The sequence below is a fragment of the Protopterus annectens genome, chromosome 2.part0 (assembly GCF_019279795.1).
Source record: "Protopterus annectens isolate FY-2018-M chromosome 2.part0, PAN1.0, whole genome shotgun sequence".
Taxonomy (NCBI): Eukaryota; Metazoa; Chordata; order Ceratodontiformes; family Protopteridae; genus Protopterus; species Protopterus annectens.
Window position 1 is genome coordinate 507,613,695 of NC_056728.1, and position 19,591 is coordinate 507,633,285.

Consider the following 19,591-nt stretch of genomic DNA (forward strand, 5'->3'; position numbering starts at 1 on the left):
TTTGCCCACCACTCAATCAAATGCTGCTGATGCCTCTTCCAGAGCTGCTGCCTTTGCTTCGTTTATGAGAATTTATTTTTGGCTTTGTCTTTAGGCTTTGCCTCATGGCACTAGGGCCAAACCTTAGGATGCTCCTTTGGAGAAAAAAAAAAAACTTTCTGGAACTGCTGCTGCTGCTAAGCTTTTCAAGTCTCTCCAGGACAAGGGCAAAGCTGTGCAGGAGCTGAAACATATTTTTTTTGTTTCTCCTTTTCCCAAATTACAGAGGAATTATCCTTCCAAATCTGCCTTTGTTCGTAGGCAACCTCACCGTCCTAAGAGCAAGAAAGGTTCAAAGCATGTGACTCCTAAGTCTACCCAGACTCCTGCCACACACAAACCTGTTTTCTAGAACAAGCCAAGTTCTGTTTAACAGTTTGCTTCTCCCATCGTTGTTTCCTTGTCTCTCCTCCTTTCCTTGTCTCTTCCAAATTGGCTCCAAATCACATCAGACTCTTGGGTTCTGTCTGTTATCCATCAGGGATATTTTGTGGTTTTGAAGGCCATTTCTCCATTTTCAGACATTCCTCAACCTGCTCAGGAACAGCTCTCTTATTCCCCAGAGGTTCTTCGCGCTCTTTGGCTCAGGGCATGATTCAGGCGGTACTTCCTGCCCAAGTAGGGAAGGGATTTTATTCCAGAATGCTTCTGGTCCCACGAAAGGAGGGCACTTGGAGACCAATTCTGGATATTTCTTGGTATCTTAGCTGGTCTGGTATTCACCATAAACCTTTAGACATCATTTCTGACTCCTTCTCATGATCATATTTTCTTGGACTGCAAATTTCAGACACTTCCCATGTGGGCATCTCTGCCTGCCCCTAAGGCTCTATCTCTGATTGCTTTTTTCTATTCCCTTGATGTCCTTCCATATCACTGTTCTTTACAGTAGGGCTCCCCTGCCAAGGTTAACCCAACATCCATCGAGTATAGAAAAGCCTGGAGGTTGTAATGAGTACGTAGTATGTCAAACCTATACTCCTTCTGGATGATATAGGGCATAAAGGTGACATTCATATGTTCCTTCCTCAGAACTGAAATACCCCAATAGGAACGACAGTCCAAGGGGTACTAGTAGGTAACAAGCACATCCAGAAGGAAAACGGACCAGTAGGGGGGGTGAACACTGCAACAGTGAAGAGAAGGACATTTAGTGTTATGATAAGATTTTACATAAAATTTTCAGAAGTTCAATAGTTCAGGAAGAAGACTGGGAGGAGGAAGGACCAGCAGAGCCCTCTAGGAAGCCATGAAAAATTTACCTAGCCAAAACAGCTCTGACTCTACAAATCACATCCAACTTATAGGGCTTTTGTAAAGGTATGCACAGAAGTCCATGTAGCTGCCTCAAGAATATAATTGGTATCCATCTCCTTGAAAAAAGCACCAGAAGAAGCCACATCCCTAGTAGAATGAGCCTCAGCAGAAGAAGGAAGGCTCTTCCCATGAAAATAATAACAAAAAGAAATTGCTTTATATGTCCAAGAAGAAATGGTTTGTTTGGAAACAGCCAAACCTAAAGACCTAGAATGAAAAGAAAGAAAAAAGCTGTTCAGATTTACGAAAATCATTAGTCTTATCCAAATTGTCTATGCATATCCAAGGTGTGCAAATTTTCTCACTAGCAGACTGCGGAGAAGGGAAAAAAGTGGGCAAATGAACAAACTAATTAAGAGAACTCTTTATCCACCTTGGGGATGAAAGGGGGATTAGTATGAAGGAACATCCTGTCCTTATGGAAAACTGAAAAAAAGAGGAACAGACATAAGGGCTTGCAGCTCAGACACCCATCTGGCTGAAGTAAGGGCCAAAAAAAGAACAGCCTTACAAGAACAATGTGGTAAGGAAACTGAAGCAGCATGCTGAAAAGGAGCCTAAGTCAATTTTTCTAAAACAAAATTAAGGTCCTAGGAAGGAGGGCTAGGCTTCCTGGGAGGTCTAACATGAAGGACACCTTTAAGAAACTGTTTGGCCTCAAATCTAGTGGTGCAGCTGTAGCGTTGTCACCTCACAGCAAGAGGTTCTGTGGTTCGATTCTCGGCTGGGGGTGCCTTCTGTGTGGAGTCTGCATGTCCTCCCTGCATTCGTGTGGGTTTCCTCTGGGTGCTCCGGCTTGCTCCCACATTACAAAAGACATGCATCTAGAGCATTTCTCCCTGGGCCGCTGCTGAAAATTGGCTTTGTTCCAAATCGGACTTTCCTGGTTAACAAATGTTAAATAAATAAGTAAATAATAAATAAATAAATCTAGAGGCTAAAGGGGGGGGGTCAAAGGAAGACAAGTAGAGATAGCTGATAGGCGGGCCTTAACAAAAGAGTATGCCAACCCAAATTTGAGCAATTCACAGAAATGAGAAAGAACCAAAAGAACATCCACAGTAAGTGGGTCCAAGTTATGAGAAAGACACCAAAAAAGAAAATCTCTTCCATTTGGATAAGTAAGATTTCCTAGTAGTGGGTTTTCTGGCCTCCTGCAGAACCCAAATCATGTCCTCAGAAAAAAAGGTGTCTGAAAGAGATCAAAACAGTATCATCCACAATCGTCAGTTGAAGAGTAGACAGTTGAGGATGGATGAGAGACCCCTTGTCTTGTGTGAGTAGGTCCACCTTGTGAGGTAACTTGTGATGATTGCCCTTGGCTAGATGCAGAAAACAGGGAACCAATGCTGTTGGGACCAAAAGGGATGTCACCAGCAAGATTTTGAGAGCATCCTGTTTTATCTTGAATAGGAACTTCAGAATAAGAGGAATGGGAAAGAAACATCCCCTTCCACGAAAAAGAGACGGCGTCCACCTTCCAGACCAAAGGATGTCGGACTCTGGTGCAGAATAGAGGAAACTGTCTGTTCAGAGGGGAGACAAATAGATCTACTTGAGGAGTACTCCACTGGTAGACAGTGTCCAGAAGTACATCCTCATGAAGCATCCACTCATGGTATTGTGTTATGGACTTGCTCAGTGAAACTGCCACTGTCTTTTGATCCGAGGAAATGTAAACTGCCTGAAAGGTCACATGATACTGGTTAGCTAGATCCCAAACCTGAAGGGCTAATCTCACAGGAGATAAGACCTTGCCCCCATTGCTTGCTAAAATACCACATCACTGTGGTATTGTCTTTGAGATTCTTGAGGGGCCTTGGAAGGAAAAGAGAATGAAAAGCCTGAAGAGTCAGAAGAAGACTACATTAATATGCTCTTTCTTCTGTCGAAGACATTAAAGGCCGTACACTTTCAGAGGACGAAAGGATGCTCCTTGCATCCTACATCCGTGGGATCTGTGAAGAGTTCCTTCAAGGGGATAGGAGGTTGAAAAGAAACCCCTGGGTTGAGACACAACTGACCAATCTACCACTGAAGTTCCAGCTTGAGGCTTGGAAGAAGAGGGACTAGAAAATCTAAAGGATGGGAATGGAATACTGAAGCCAGACTAGCTTTAGAAACCACTGGAGTTTTCTCATGTGAAGCTTGGCCAAAGGTAGCATAAGAATGGTGGGGGCTATGTAACCCAGAGCCTTCAGAAACTCTCTGGCTGTAATGGAAGCCAGAGGAAGAAAGGATTGAAGAAAAGTAATCAGAGTTAAAACCGTGGGAGGAGATAGAGATGGCTACATTGGGACAGTCTGGAGCTTGCACCCCAGAAAAACATGATCCTGAGGAGGAGTCAGGAATGATTTTTGGAAATTCACAGTAAACCCCAGGCTTTGCAGGAGAGAAGTAGCAAACTGAATATGCTGAACTAAAACCTCTGAAGAGGAGGCCCGAGTTAGCAGGTTGTCCAGGTAAGGAAAGATCTGTATCCCTTTCAGCCTGAAGAAAGCAATCACAGGAGCAAGACATTTGGTGAAACCCCTTGGGACAGTAAAGAGGGCAAAGCAGAGAACTGAAAATGCCAGGATGCAACAGAGAAATGTAAAAACTTCCTGAAAAGGGGATGAATAGGAATGTGTAGCATAGGTAAGCATCCTTGAGATCCAAGGAAACTGGAAAATCCTGATCAAGTAGCAGAGGAAAGAAGATTTGAAGGGATAGCATCCAAAAGGAAGGACCTTCAAAAAGGTGTTTAGCTGAGAAAGATCCAGAATGGGTCTCCAGGTGCCTTCTGTCCTGGGGACCAAGAACATTCTGGAGTAAAACGCCTTACCCGTCTGAGGATGCTGAACTTCTTGAACTGTTCCTTAAGCCTTACTCAGGGCTCAGGATTAGCTCTTTGTGTAAAGATGTTAATAGTTTTAACCAGAAGTTATGAACTGCATCTGGGCTAGGGATTTTCCATTTACGAGCTTTTCTTAATTTTGTTTCAATTTCTCTGGCGATTACTTCATCCCATTTCCTGTCACGTACATTAATTTTTCTCTCCATTAACATCCCATTTCCTGTCACGTACATTAAGTTTTCTATCCGTTCAGCATGTTTATGTTCCATAGGGTCCTCATAAGTATTTCTCAAACAAATGTCAAGTTTCTTTTTTGGTGTTTTCTATTCCTTTTGCTTTTTCCCCATTTCTCTATGAAACTTTTTTAGGCCATTGATACATTGCTTATTTTGTACTTTTCATTTATATTTATTTTCATGTCTTCCAATTTTTTTCTGCCTGTGCTGACATGTTTTAATTTATTATTTGTAATAGTGTATGTTAGATCCTGGTCTGTTCTGATTACTGTCTTGCTTTGATCACAGTTTCGTCTTCTATATTCTTCTAACAGTGACATTTCTTAATTGCTGTTTAGTTTTATTATGCAGCCGTCACATTTTATTTCTTTCCTTCCTTTCCCTTCATGCATAGTATTTTTGTGGTACGACTTCATGTGTTATTAGTTTAGCTGCACAGTAGTATATCCCATTTATTTATCCCACATGAATTTAACTTGTCTCGATTACGGTGTTCATCCATTTTGTCAGACTTATGACATTTTGGATCGTGTTTACTTTCTGTAATGTATTTTTTCTCATCAATCTTAATATGTATATCCATCTCTATTAAATCCAGCAACTCTTCCTTTAGATCATTTTCTTCTAAATTGAGGGCACATTCTTTGCTCTCTCTCTCTTGCAGGCATTCTACAGAAAATTCCAGAAGATCTTCCTGTGACATGACCTCTTTAGCTACATCCTGCATCATCCATTGCTTTTTCACATGGGAACATGGACCCATCACTCTACAGCATTGCCTGCATTAGTGTTGCCACTGTTTCTTGTTCTTTCCCTTGCTGTACAACTCCAACTGAACTTTTGTAGTGCTTTCCTACTAAAAGTTTCAGAGCATCTTCATGTGACAAGTGATCAGATGCTTCCCATTCTACCCGTTTCTCCTTAATTTGGGGACTTATTGTTCTGTCATACTACGACTTTACCTAAGTTGGACTTTCCACACTAAATCTTTCACTTCACATGTAATCCATAACTTTAGTTTCTTTTTGTTTAACTTCTGCCTTACTGATCTTTTGTTCTACATTCCCCCTTTGTGTTCATATTGTTTGTATTCTGAAATTTGGGTGCCTTGGCCTGTATTTCTGTTTAAATGTCTTGGAACTGCTTTTTTGTATTTACTAGTGTGGCTTTCTCCTTTGCATAAGTATTGTACCATATCAGATCTTTTTTATATACCTTTCAAAAATCTCTAGGTTTTATGCTTCATGTTTTCACACTTCATCTGTGTCTTCTTTTACCAGGCGGCACAAAGTTTTTTTATGTAATGCTTTTCATGGATCTGTTGTAATAATGAACATACATTTTTATTTGAAGCTTTTGACTGTTTTTCTCATTTAAGTATTTTTCTTTCTTTTAAGTTTTCTTCAATCTTTTTGAATATCTTCTGTCTGGAAATTCTGGGTTTCCTGTATAATAGTAACGGTGCATAATTTCTTCATTATCTGCACTAGTCCATTCTGTCATCTTTATGGCTGTTTTTTGGCTTGCAAGTTTTTATGATTTTTGTGCACTACTACTCCTTTCTATAAGGGGGGGGGGGCATCCTTCTCTCTGACTTAGCTAATATCCCCTGGGTGTTCCCTATTAATGTGCTCCCTTCAGATTCCCAGCGTCTACCATGGATTGACCCCTGAGGTGCACACAACAAATGTGTTTTTTAGTGACCTTCATAGAAAGGTGTGTAGAAAAAGTACACTGCTGCAAAGTATCAGTATGCATCAGGGCTACACATTTAAGAATGTGGTTAAAGGACAGGCCATGCGATTTTCCAGGTTGATAGGTAATGAACAACTATTTTCTCAAACTATAAATTCTTCTAGAGATGAACTAATTGATAGAGGGTATAAGGGAAGTGATATGACTGGTAAGTTAACAGTGGAAGGGATGGATAGGGGAAACAAAGGGCGTCCCTTTTTCAGAAAGTGTTATATACAACTTAACACATGCATCTAGGCTGATTAGACACACTGTGAATATTAGTTCTAGATTATGTATTATTTTTACATCAGATGTCTCTCAGATTGGTAATATTGTCAGGAAGAATTGGAATCTCTTGACAGTGGATAAAAGACAAGACAAATTGTTGGGACCGTTATGTCTTTTAATTATAAGAATAAAAAGAATCTGAAACATATGTTATATTATGATCAGACATCAACTAAAAAGGTGACCTCACAGAGGACAGGCACTTTCAGTTGTAAGAACTGCACATTTTGCACTTACATTGAAAATGGGAATACTTTTCTACATCCAGACTCTGGTAGGTTGTTTAGTTTTACTTTGTACACTGACTGTTCAAGTAGGGATTTGATATATCTTGCAAGATGCAGGAAATGTCCATCATTTTATGTTGGGAAGACCAACTGCTCCCTCAGAGAAAGAATATGTGAACTTTTCAGTGAGATCTGTAGGGGTGTCACTACAAATGCACTAGGTAGGCATATTAGCAATACTGGTACGGATCATGTTTTTCCTTTCAGGTCATACATTTAATGAGTTTTAATAGACGTTTGGGTGACGTCAGGAATAAGACAGAGCAGGTAGAAATGCATTGGATCATTACCTTGAACTCTGATAAAGGCTGTGGTCTTAATGAGTGCGTCTCTTTAAAGCCTCATTTGGGCTCTAGGAGTTTCCATAGGTAATTTCTGATGGGCTGTAGAGCTTGACTGCATGTTTAAATCGATTCAGTGTAGTAGTTAATCAATTGTCTTATGAAGCATCTGTTTGTAGATATGAAAGTGCCTACCTTGTTTAATAAGCATTTTTTTTTTGTATGGTGTTTTAAGTTTGGATTCAATATTTTTAACCTGCAAGGTGAGGCCGTGTTCCAGTCTGCTGTTTTTGTGATTCATTTGGAGGTGGTGGACTGGTTAACTCGAGGCAGAACCTTTTTTTATTTCTGGATTGTTCTCCCTTCATCTCAAGCTTTACCTGAAGAGTGTGCATTAAGACAGTACAGCTGTTTGTCATCTTTCCTGCAGGGTAAGGATAGACCTGCACTGACTGACCAACCAGTTTCTATGCCGATTGTCAAATGCTTTGTAGCTTGTTGTCATGCAGCTAACTAGTCACTGGAGGGTGCTATTGTTAAATGTTACATCAGTAGAAGACTGCGTTCAGTACCGGAAAGTAGAATGTCTCTAGTGTATATTTTTTGTGCAGTTACCAGTCTTAATTCAGTCACACCTACATCAGGTATTTTTAGACTGCAATTCCAAGAGTCAGACCTCTTCTAATAACTTATTTTTGCAGGATTATTCATTTTGAGCTCTTGCATTTTGGCCATTCTGCAGATTTGCCTCATTGGAGGTTTACATTTCATTGTTTAAGGTTCTTTCCAAGAGTTGTGCACTGCAGAGGGCCCCTAAGTTAGGCATCTACTTACCTGAAAGTATAGACCCTTCTGCATTGCATGCCTGTTAACCTCCTTTTGCTCCAGTTTGTGTAAGTCATTCTGTCCAGAGTATGTGGATTGAATTGCTTGTAAGTCAGTTAAGTATACATTTCGTATATCCCTTTTATGTTTTTGGTCTTGCATTTGTTAGTCAGACATGTATCGAAAATTCAAAGGTGACAAAGGAAAATATATACATATAGACATAAACAGAAGCAATTCATACATTAGGCACTAAATTATACTAATATCAACTGTGATCAACTAAATGCTTCATGTTGTTCCAGATGTTAGTTAAAAGTAAAATCAGTTCAACTCTGGTATTCAGACATTGTTTGGTATAGTACTCTTGAGTGCAGGGTATATATCCCTGCTGTACTTAAATTGTGCTTAGAAATGCATTTTACCCATTTGATGTACAACTTGCTGCCGTGCTGATTTCATTTCTGCATCCCTTGCAGCCCGACAGCTGCCATATGGCTCTGTGTTGCATGACAGGCTAGCTTAGTTTACTGCAAACAGTCTGTATACAAACGTAATGTCCTGATTGAAATCACTGTTGCAGTATTCCTGACATATGTGTTGTCACCACTGACATCAGGCCGGGTACCAATGCTTTACCTTCCCTAGGTCGTACATCAGATGCATGACCTTAGCTAGTATGCATTAGAGTGGAACCTCTGACTATCTTGCTGCCAACCCAAACACAGGTCACACATCTGTCAGACTGTTCACTGTTTGGTCACGAGTGCCTTTGCTTTGATTGTTTACCCAGATAAGTGGCCCACTGGGGAACCTTTCTTATCTTATGATATTTTGTTAAAACTTGTAGAAGACAGCTAGGAGGGGTAAGTGTGAATGTATGGAAATACAAGGACTTTACATTGCAAGTTCTTTTTTTGCCTAGACCTGGAATACAATCACTAATCTTGTTCTGTCTGTCAGAATTCATTCCAGAATCCCTTGCATCTGAGCTTTTTATTTTCAACACCTTTCTTGAGACCCAAAGTGTTAAATGCTTGGCCCCATTCAAGATGGTCATCTCCACATCCTCTGACATCCCTCTGCTGCAAAAGAAAGAATTTGAGGCCTTAATCAGATTCACATTCCAATGTTTCTGACTGTGCTTTACCCGTTGAGGTTGCAGAGTGATACATTCGGCTACTTCTCAGTTGCTGTGCCCAAGATTCTTGTCGGGGGCTGGTATAGAGCGAGGCCTGGCAGGCTGCTGATGTGTACATCTCATCATCTCTGAAAGACTGCACAGCGTCCCTCAAATTGTAGTTGGGGAAGAGATCCCAGGTTCTCTAATAGAGGTCTGACATGGTTCCTAACCATTGCGTCTCATCCAGGCAGATATCACCTAAAAAGGAAAAAGCGGAAGACTAAGTGTGTGACTTGTCTTTCAGCAGCTAGGGGGAAGGACTGGATTGACTTCTCACAGGGGATGTTCAAAGCTATTATGTCTTTTAAACTTCCTTTCTTTGGGTCTCTGCAACTACAGGTCACTCCTCAAAAACCTACTCTGGTTTTCTCCTCCTCTTATGAGGAACAGGACTATGACGATGACCTTTCTGGACTATTCCTCTCAAGTGCATTCTCCAGGCCAAATCTGTTCCAAGGAAGGGGACTCCCTCTCACCAGATTCCCCCATCAAGGAAGCCACCTTTGTGGAAACCATTCAAAACAAAATGAAATACTTTAAATGACAATCCACACAAATCTCTGATGCTCAGAAGAGGTATTACACCCTCCTGGAAATGGGTAGCCCTGCCCCTTCTCCAATTCCCTGTGTCCGTGTGGCATTCCAGGATGCCTTTCAATCCACTTCTGTAATTGGTTCTCATCCACCAGCTCCTAAGAGACCAGACAGATTTTACAAGTTCCCGAATGACCTTAAATATCTGTACAAGAACCCAGTAGCAGACCCTTCTGCAGTATCTATTTCTTTTCAGATAAGCCCTCTAAGCTTCTTTTCAGTGCAAATGCCCTACCTACTGACAAAGGTAGTAGGGCTGTGGATAGATGGATAAAAAAAGGTTTACACCTCTTTTAACCTTGCCGTTAGGTCACTCGATTACCAGACTCAAATGACAAAATACTTGATCTCTGTCCTAACTTCCTTGAGCAAAGTTATATTGGATCCCCCTACAGCAAAGTCTAAGCATCATATGCTGAGTTTATTTTTGCAGTCCATTCAGATTGCTAGACACAGCATTAAATGCATTTATGATGATGTGGATGCTTCTTCTAGGGTGGCTGCCGCAGGATCTGTTGTTCACAGATGTCCATGGCTTCGCAGTCAGCCTGTACTTGAAGAATTCAAATCTAAAATTCTAAACTCACCCTTGGACAAAGGCGTACTGTTTGGCTTTTAGGCAGCCAGTCTCTTCAAAACTATTCAAGACCGAGGTAAGACCATGAATGACTACAGACAAAAATCCTACTCTCCTCAGTTCCTAGATACCATAGGAACTACCCATCTAAATCTACCTTCTTCATTATAAGATATCCTAGGACAGTTCAGAAACAAAAGTAAAACCCCCTTGGAAAAGATACTCTGAGAAACTTCAAAGGGAATCTCCAGCTGGGAGGCCACTCTTCAGAAGCAAAAACCTGTGATTACCTTTGCAACATCTCTCCCTCTGTCTTCAGCTGTATTACCCCTCTTTCCCAGAGACTGTAGCTCTCCTTGGCCAGGTGAGAAGCTATGATCATAGACAAGTGGGTCATCCCCATCATCCGGGATGACTCTGCCATGACATGGGGAGACATTCCCCCTTTTAAAGGCATGCCACTATTACTTCAATACCAGATATCCCTTTTGTCCCCTATTTTTCTTAAATCAAGGTACCATCAAGTTAGTCCCAAAAGACATCAGGGGGAAAAGGGTTTTACTTTAGAATTTTTCTGTCCCATGAAAAGAAGGGCAGTAGAGGCCCATAGGTTGGTACTAGGCTATTGGCCCTAGGGCCTATACAAGCCTAGCCATAACAATTCCCTGGATATGTCTTCCCACAATATTTACTTCTCTGGACCCCTGTCTAGCAGGGTGACTGACATGATCCCCGGGGTGAATTTCCTATCTCCCATCCAATCATCAAGGTTCCTTTTGAAGAGGACCAAGGAGGCGCTCTGCTTGACATGTATGGGCAGTCTATTCCAGAGTATGGGGAGTCTCTGGGTCAGGAACCTATACCTCCAACATGTTTTGTTCATTGTGATGACAAGATTTAGATCCCTGGAGCGTGCATCCTAGACCTGCCTATCCTGAACACATACCCAAAGGTCTCATCTTTTGAAATGCTATCTCTTCAGATTCTATTACCTTTCAACATCTCACAGACTTTGTGTAATTAAATCTGAAATGCACTTACTTACACATTCCCATTCGTCCTTCCTGCAGGAGATTCGTCAAATTTTTCTGTGGCCACGCACATTTTCTGTGTACTGTATTGCCTTTTGGTCTTTCCACAGCCCTACGAGTGTTCACAAAGTGCCCATCTCCAGTAGTAGCTTTCTATCGCACTCGGGCAATTCAGATTTTCTCCTATCTGGATGACCTTCTGAGCCAGGCTTCTCCCCAGAAATTCTTCTTCACCAGCTTCACTTCACTCGTCTTCTTCTGGCGGGTCTTGGTTTTGCTGTGAACTACAGAAAGTCACACATGGTTCTACACAGGACCTGGTGTTTTTGGGATGCAGACTAGACATAAAAAATGCACGTCTTCCTTCCCCAGGAGAAAGTTCTCATTCTGTCTGCTTACTTCCAGAACCTCTCCACCTCCAACCCTTTGCTCTACAAGGGAGATGCTAAGGACTTTGGGATATACGTCATCCTCAATCCAGTCAATCCCGGACCACCTTTCACACCTCCCCTTCCTGTCCAACAGGTACACACACACACACACACACACACACACACACACACACACACACACACACACACCTACACACACCTTGGATGAAGCTTTGGGGCATCAACAGGATCCCACCTAATGCAGGGGAATGGCAACCTCCGTTCCTTCAGGAACATATCAGTCTAAAAGAAATGAGGGCTCTTATGCAAGCTCTTCAGTTTTTTGCCAACCTTTGGAAACTCATACCACTCCCAAGTGTACACAAACAACACCACAGTTGTATGGTACATAAACAGGAGGCACCAGATCTTACCAACTATGTAGGTTAACACAGGAGGCGTGGAACTTGTCAGCACAAATGAACATCATGCTCACAGCCACATATATCCCTTCTCAGGACAGTGTGCTAGCAGACTGCTTAAGCCGCTCCCTGATGGACCCTCACAAGTGGGCTTTGAACAGAGAAGTCTTCCATAACATCACCCTTCAGTGGGGCATTCCTCAGGTAGACATCTTTACTTCACCAAACTCCCATCACCTCCCTTGGTTTTGCACCCGGGAACTTTGCTTCACAACCTGGAAGATAGATGCCTTTTCCTTCCAGTGGACAGGGAAGTTCTATGCTTATCCCTCCTCTGACTCCTCTTCCAAAAAAATCTTCTGAAAGCACAAAAAGAAACAGCCAAATTCCTTTTACTGTCTCTATTTTGGCCAAGACAATATTTGTTCCCCTGCTGTTTCACCTAGGAAAGAGAAATTGCAGGAAAATTTCGTTACACCTGGACCAGATGTCTCAGTAAAAAAGATTGCTGCTCCACCCAAATCCTCTCTCTCTCAGCCTGACTTATGGATGATTGGGTTTTAATTCCTCAGACACCTCTAAAGAAGCAAGTCCTACAAGAAGCTAGGAAACCCACTCGTAGAAAGTCTTTCTCTGCTAAGTGGAAAACGTTTTCCTATCAGGTTGCAAACACATCAGGACCCACTCTTATCACAGGTTTCTACTGTACTGCAGTACCTCTGAGAACAACTTTGATCAGACTTGGCTGACAGATGAGCTTTTATGGAAGAGTAAGGAATCAATGCCTGCCTCTCTCTTAGTCCTCCACTTGTGGCTAGGTTGGAGATCACGCTTTTCCTCCAGGGAGTCCTGCATCTTAACCCATCAAGGAAAGCCCATCTTTTCCACTTGGAATCTTAATTTTTTTTATTAGAAAAGCTTACTCTACCTCTCTTTGAACCGGCGTATTCTGCTTCTCTAATATTCTGTACTTGGAAAGCTGCATCCTCTTAACTCTCACCTCTGGTAGAAGAGTTTCGGAGCTACAAGCTCTTGTGGCCGTCCCCCTTTCTTTATTTTTCATGAAGACAGGATGACTGTCAAAACTAGTGTATCTTTCATGCCTGAGGTAGTGAATGAGCTGTCCCTTAATTAGGCTATTTATCTTCCCACTTTCTTTCCCAATCCTCAAAATGGGGGTCATCTTACATTCTATAGACATTCACAGGCAACTGAGATTTTACCTGGACAAAACTAAACCCTTCATAAAGACTGACCAGCTGTTTGTATTTTTTTTTACCCCTAAGCTGGGCCAGCCAGTCTCCAAACAAACTGTTGCAGCCTGGATGTCCAAGGTGCTCTCTTTCTGCTTCTCACACTATGGTAAGACCTCACTTTCCTGCCCTAAAGCACATTCCACTAAGGCAGTGGTTTCCTCAGGGGCTTCCCATAAAAGAGTAGACTCCAGGTCTATCTTGGAGGTGGCCACTTGGTCACACCTTTACCAAACACTACAAAATTCATGCTTTCTCCAGGTCCAGGGCAGCCTTTGCTAGGTCAGTCCTGTCTGAACTGCTGGACAACTTCGCTACACAGTAGCCAACCACCCTTCCTTCTTCCAGCACTGGGAGCACCCCCCCCCCATATGCCTGAAATACTACAGCACTGATGTTAGTCAGGACATAGTACAGTTGTCCAGTTGTGTAAGAACTTTCAGTAACAGTAGATGTCCTCCTGATCACTGTTGCAGCATTCCATTCCACTCTCTATCCCCTCTTCTCTATTGTACTTCAGACTTTATTTTCATCTCCCCCTTTGCTATAGTACATAGGTGTGGGGGAGCATTCTTACCAATTTGGGCTATACCCTCCTAGCTGACCAGTTTCCTCTCTCAGTAGTTCTCAAGCCGCTGGTGTGGAGATAGCCTGAGGATCCACGTTCATATGTCCATTTATATACCACAGTGCATACAAGATGAGGCCATGCATTGGACCTACAACCTAGGAAAGATAAAGCTTTGGTGTCTCAGCTGGACATCAGCATTGAACCCGTATGTCAGGACCATTGCAAAAGTGATCAGTAGGACATCTACTGTTAAGGTAAGTTTTTACACAGCTATACTCTCTTTGCATACTTTTGTATGCAGTTGTTTGTTGATGTGTTGTGCTATGCTGACATCCTTGTGAATGCATAAAGCTATTATGAGTGGTCATTAGATATGACAGCATAGGTAATGTCATTATCAGAATATAATAAAGAAGAGTTCTTGTGTTGTGCAAGCTTGCATTGACAGGACCTGTAGGGTGGTATTGGTTTGATTTAGGCAGCAGGTTTCATTCCATTTTAGGAACTCTTTTTGCCTGTAGGGATTTTCCTTCTGTGCAGTGTAGGTGGTGGATTATGTTTTGGCAAAACTGGTATGTTTTATCATACCAACATGAAAAGGGGGATCACTGTGCTCATGAGTGAAGTGCCATTGCGTTGCATGCAGTTGCTGTCCATTAGACTACTCTGTTGAGACCGGTCATTGCTCCAGTGGTATTGGTTTGTTGAGTCGCATATTGCTGGGAGGAGGTTGATTTGCATATGTATTTTGTGTCTGGAGTACAGTGGCTACAATGTTCCTGTGTTATTTGACCCATTGTATACAAATCTTTATGAAATGTTCAGGATTTGGTGTTACCGCTTATCATGCCAACTACAATGTACACTTGTGACTATAAAACAGTACCATTAATGTTGACATACAAAACCAGAGAGAGTTTTACTGAAGGCCACCTCATTGCTTTTGAAACACACCAATATTTCATAAGGCCATAAAAATGCTAATGCCAATGGAACCACTTATTGGTGTGTTCTGTAACACAATTTCACTCAAGCTCCTGTTTCAGACATGCTAACTCTAACATGTTTGAGAGATGGGGCTATCATGGCAGTCAATTTACATGCAGTAATCTAAGAAGGAGCATATTTGTATTAATGTGCAGTCACCTGTTTGAGATAGATTGTATATGTCCTGAAATAAATCTAAACAGAAGCTTTGCAGTACTTGCTCTTACCAGCTTGTCTTTGTTTTTCCTCCTTAGTCAATGCTGTTGAAGAAAAAATTAGAAGAGCATCTGTAAGTACTCCTATTTGATTTTAGCACTTTCTACAAATGCTATGTTTTTATTGTTACAGTGAAGGGCAATAATAAATAGTCTTGTTCAGTGCAAAATGTACAGTATAGTAATTGATACATATCCTGAAACTTAAATTTACCATTGTTGGCGGTCTCCCTTTCTGTTTTGAATCCCATGATGGATTTTCTAACATTCTCATCCAGCCTGTGCTATGAGACCTTTGTGACTTAATGCCAATCTGTTGATTTGTTGTTCATTTGAATTTAGTTGTTCACTATTGTGTTGATAATTTTTTTTTCAGTTGACATTAGTTGTTCACTAAGTTCAACATACTGATTATGGAATCTGCTTCACCTTGAGTGAATTTTCATGTTGTAGCTGTGAGATCTGACAAGGGAGTACCCTAGAAATCAGACATCTGATGATGTTAATGTTCATTCGTTCCTAAGCAAAGAGAGAGCACAATGTATTTAAAAAAGGCTTTATTCCACACATGGAATAATGCCTTTTTCGAATACATTGTGTTGTCTCTCCACATGTGTGCCTTTCTTTGCTTTGTTTTTGCTTTTTTGGGCACACTGTCCTTGAAACTGTGGTTATTGGCTTAATTCATTTCTGACTGATGGGTATCTGTTCCGTCCTTGAAACCGAGTTGGCCGTTAGAACAAGCTCACACCAGACAAGAAACTCTTGAGCTAAGCTTACCCATAGTGGCCTTCTCTTTATCACCTCAAATCTAGTTTGCTGAGTGGGTGCGTCAGGCTAGCTGTGAAGCTAAGTGATTTAGATTTCTATTCATACTTGAATAATATTACTTCTGGCTTCTCATAAAACATCCACTAGGAAACTTTATCTCAGCAATTGGAAAAGATTCATAATTTGGTTTCGAGAGAAAGGATTAGACCCCTTTTCGGCTTCAATTAATTCTGTACTGGGCTATTTATCGCATCTCCTTAATTCAGGAGTGGAAGCTTCCACTGTTCAAGTACACCAGGCGGCTATCTCAAACTTCCACAATGGCTTTCAGGGCTCCTCTTTGATATTCCACCTTTTTGAAAGGCGTGGACCACCTTTCAGGGAACCAATCTATCCTTGGAATTTGACACTAGTGCTACAGACCTTGACTCATCCTCCCTTTGAGCCAGCTGCCATTTGAGATATCAAGTTTTTATCCTGGAAAACTCTATTGTTGATAAGGCGAATATCTGAACTACAAGCTTTGTGCATAAAACAACCTTATATGGTTTTTCCATAAAGACAGAGTGTCACTTCGGACTAACCCCTCCTTCTTACCCAAAGTTATTTTGGATCTGACTATTAATCAATCAGTTGACCTGCCAGTCTTCTTGCCCAGTTTTTCTAATAAAGGAGAATATTGTCTGCATTTGTTGGATGTCCATAGGCACGTTTCTACTTGGGCAGGACTAAATCACTACGAAAATCTAACCAATTATTCTTATCCTTCTCAGGACCAAAATTGGGGCAACCTGTTTATAAAGTAACTTTAGTGAAATGGCTGAGAGATTGTGTTTCCTTTGCCTACCAACAAAAACAAAGTCCTTCTAACAACTAAGGTCAACGCGCACACAACCAAATCAGTTGCGACATCTGTTGCCTTCTATTCAAGAGCTTCCATGGATAACATTTGTGCAGCAGCCACATCGGCTGCTACTCATACATTTATCACTCATTACAAATTGGAGTTGGTCTCCTGGGGGAAAGCATCTTTTGGCGCAGTGGTGCTCAGAAATATCCTTCTGTAGGGGCCCCAGGACATAAAGTAGCTAGAGACTGTGTCCCATCAGTCAGGAATGAATGAAGATTAACAACATCGAATAAAGAAGTTATGTTCTTACCGTAACGTCCCATCTGCATTGTTGATTCATTCATTCATGACATCCTACCCTCCTACCCCCTTCAAAAGACTCCTGGAAAGACTCCTGGAGGTTCAAGTTTGGTCCTAGCCTCATGATAGGGAACCTGCTCAGACAAAAAGCCTTCGCTTTCTTTTTTTACGGGCATACTCAATCTGAGGTGATAGAGAAGGGGCACTATGGGTAAGCTTAGCTCAAGAGTTTTTTGGCTGGCACGGGCTTGTTATAATGGCCGACTCTGTTCCGAGGACGGAACCGATACTCATCACTCATGAATGAATGAATGAAGATCAACAACACAGATGGAGCGTTATGGTAAGAACATAACTTTTACTTTTGATTTATTTTGTATTAAATTTACCCACGCCACCAAAGTGGTATTTCTTTTTAAAGAGCATCCAACATTTATCTGAAGGCTTTACATGAGGCATTGTACTTGTACACAGTTAATTTCATATTTAATTATAAGTTGTATCCATCTTCTGTATTATTTATTATTGAAGTAACATATTAAATAATTGTTATTAGCAAGTTCACAGGTCTGTTTTCCCATGTCCCTTTCTGAGGTAATCCACAAATTTTATTTATTTACGTTTGTTTACCGGGCAATTCTGACTGGACGGGGTCCTTTTTCAGTGGATGCCCTGGGAGAAAAGCTCCACATCATGTACATGATAAATAGAGATACAAAGTTGCAGCAATAGTAAACAACATTACAGGTTGCTGGCTTTAATACAGTAACAAAATATTGATTATTGCCAGTATATACAGCAAATATTGCAAGTTAAGATAGTTTCTTGTCATTTATAATATTAGTAACAAAGTTGTCAGACAAGATGTTAAAGTATGTATAGACAACTAGCTATTTCTGACTGTGGTTAGTAGTGGTGGTAGTATAGTTGGGTTAAGAGTCTAGGTGGGGTGGGTAAGGGTGGGGTTGTTAGTCTGGATTAGAACAAGGACAAAGGACAAATCCAGTGCAAATTAAGTGGAATTTGAGCGCAGTCTTGAAAAGGCTGCTGGAAGGTAGAGTAGTTATAGAGAGTGGAAGATTGTTCCAAAGTTTAGATATGTTACATGAAAATATGGCTTCTCCTGCTGAGTTTTTGGGTTTGATAACAGTGAGTTGATTTTTGTTGCCTGATCTTAGGGGCTTAGTGGAGTGATAGGGTCGGATAAGGGTTTGAAGGGAAGGGATGTTAAGGGGGTGGTTAATAAGTTTATGAGCGAGGGTGAGTTGATTAAAGTGAAGGAGTTGTGGGAGTTCTAGCCATTTTAGTTCTTTAAGGGAGATACAGTGATGGCTACGGTAGGAGGATCCAGTGGCAAATTTAGCAATTTTGTTGTAACAAGCATCCAGCTTGTATAGGTCTGTCTGTTTAAGGTTGGCAAGTATGGGGGTTGCATAGAGTAAGGTGGAGATTAGCTGGGAATTAGCTGTGGAGATTCTAGCTGCCTTGGTTAGGAATTGGCGGCTCTGATATAATGCACCAAGTTTCTTGTGAACTTTTTTTATTGTGAGAGATATGTGGGTGTCAAATTTAAGTTTGTTGTCTATTTCCACACTGAGTAGTTTTGTAAGTTCTTATGGGGAGATGATGGTATTGTCTTTGGCAAGAATTTTGAATTGGGGGGTGTTTTGGGTGGCTTTGGAAGGTTGGAACAAGAGACGTTTTGTCTTACTTGGGTTGAGTAGGAGCTGAGCTTTGGATAGTCAGTTTTCTACAAAAGAGAATGATTCCTGTATGATTTGTTGTAGTTCTGGTAGAGTGGGGGCAGTGCAGATGACAGTAGAGTCATCTGCATACTGTACAAGAGATGCTTGTGTGGTGGCAGTATGTAGGTTGTTAGTGAAAAGTGAGAATAGCAGAGGGCCAAGGATAGACCCTTGGGGAATTCCAAAAGTAACTGGAAGGCGAGGTTGATAGGTTATCGTCCCAGATTACTGATTGCTAGCGTCCGTGTAGATAGCTGTGGAACCAGTTGCAGGCTGATTGTGAGAGGGAGAGGTTGGGAAGAGTAGAGATTAGTAGCTCATGAGATACCATGTCAAATGCCTTTGAGAGATCTAGAAATACAGCAGTAGAGAAGAGGCCATTGTTTTTGTGATGAAGTATAATGGTGAAGGAGAACAGAGCGGAGGTAGTGATGTGATATGGCCTGAAACCATGTTTGGTTTTGGAGAGGATATTATTAGCTAGGAGGTAGTTGGAGACCTGGGTGTTGATACATTTTTCAAGTACCTTGGAGAGAGGGGAGAGGATAGCAGTGGGGTGTTAATTGGAGAGGTCGGTGGAGAGGAATGATGTGGGATATTTTCCATATCGAGGGAACATAGCCTTCTGTTATGGAATGGTTGATTAGAATTGAAATTGGGTAGGCTAGTGTATCAGCTGCAATTTTTAAGTATTCTGAGGGGAGGTTGTCAGCTGCGAGTTTGGTGGGTTTAAGTTTTGACAATAGTCTTTTTATGTTGAGTTAGGTACTGAGGTGAAGAAGAAAAGGAGTGGGAGGTTTAGGGTTAGGAATTGGGGGGCTGTTGTAGGGAAGTGTTGTTTATTTAGAGATATTATAGTTTCAGTGAAGTGTTTG

The 19,591-nt window shown here is 41.4% G+C and overlaps 1 protein-coding gene across 1 annotated transcript in view; it reads left to right on the forward strand.

Annotated features, from left to right (window-relative positions):
• The window catches only part of HOOK3 (hook microtubule tethering protein 3), a 2,251,851-nt gene that overhangs the window by 1,877,098 nt on the left and 355,162 nt on the right, over nucleotides 1-19,591 (forward strand). The window contains exon 17 of the mRNA XM_044060904.1: nucleotides 15,090-15,124. Within this exon, the coding sequence (XP_043916839.1) occupies nucleotides 15,090-15,124 (35 nt within the window). The remainder of the gene's footprint in view (nucleotides 1-15,089; nucleotides 15,125-19,591) is intronic.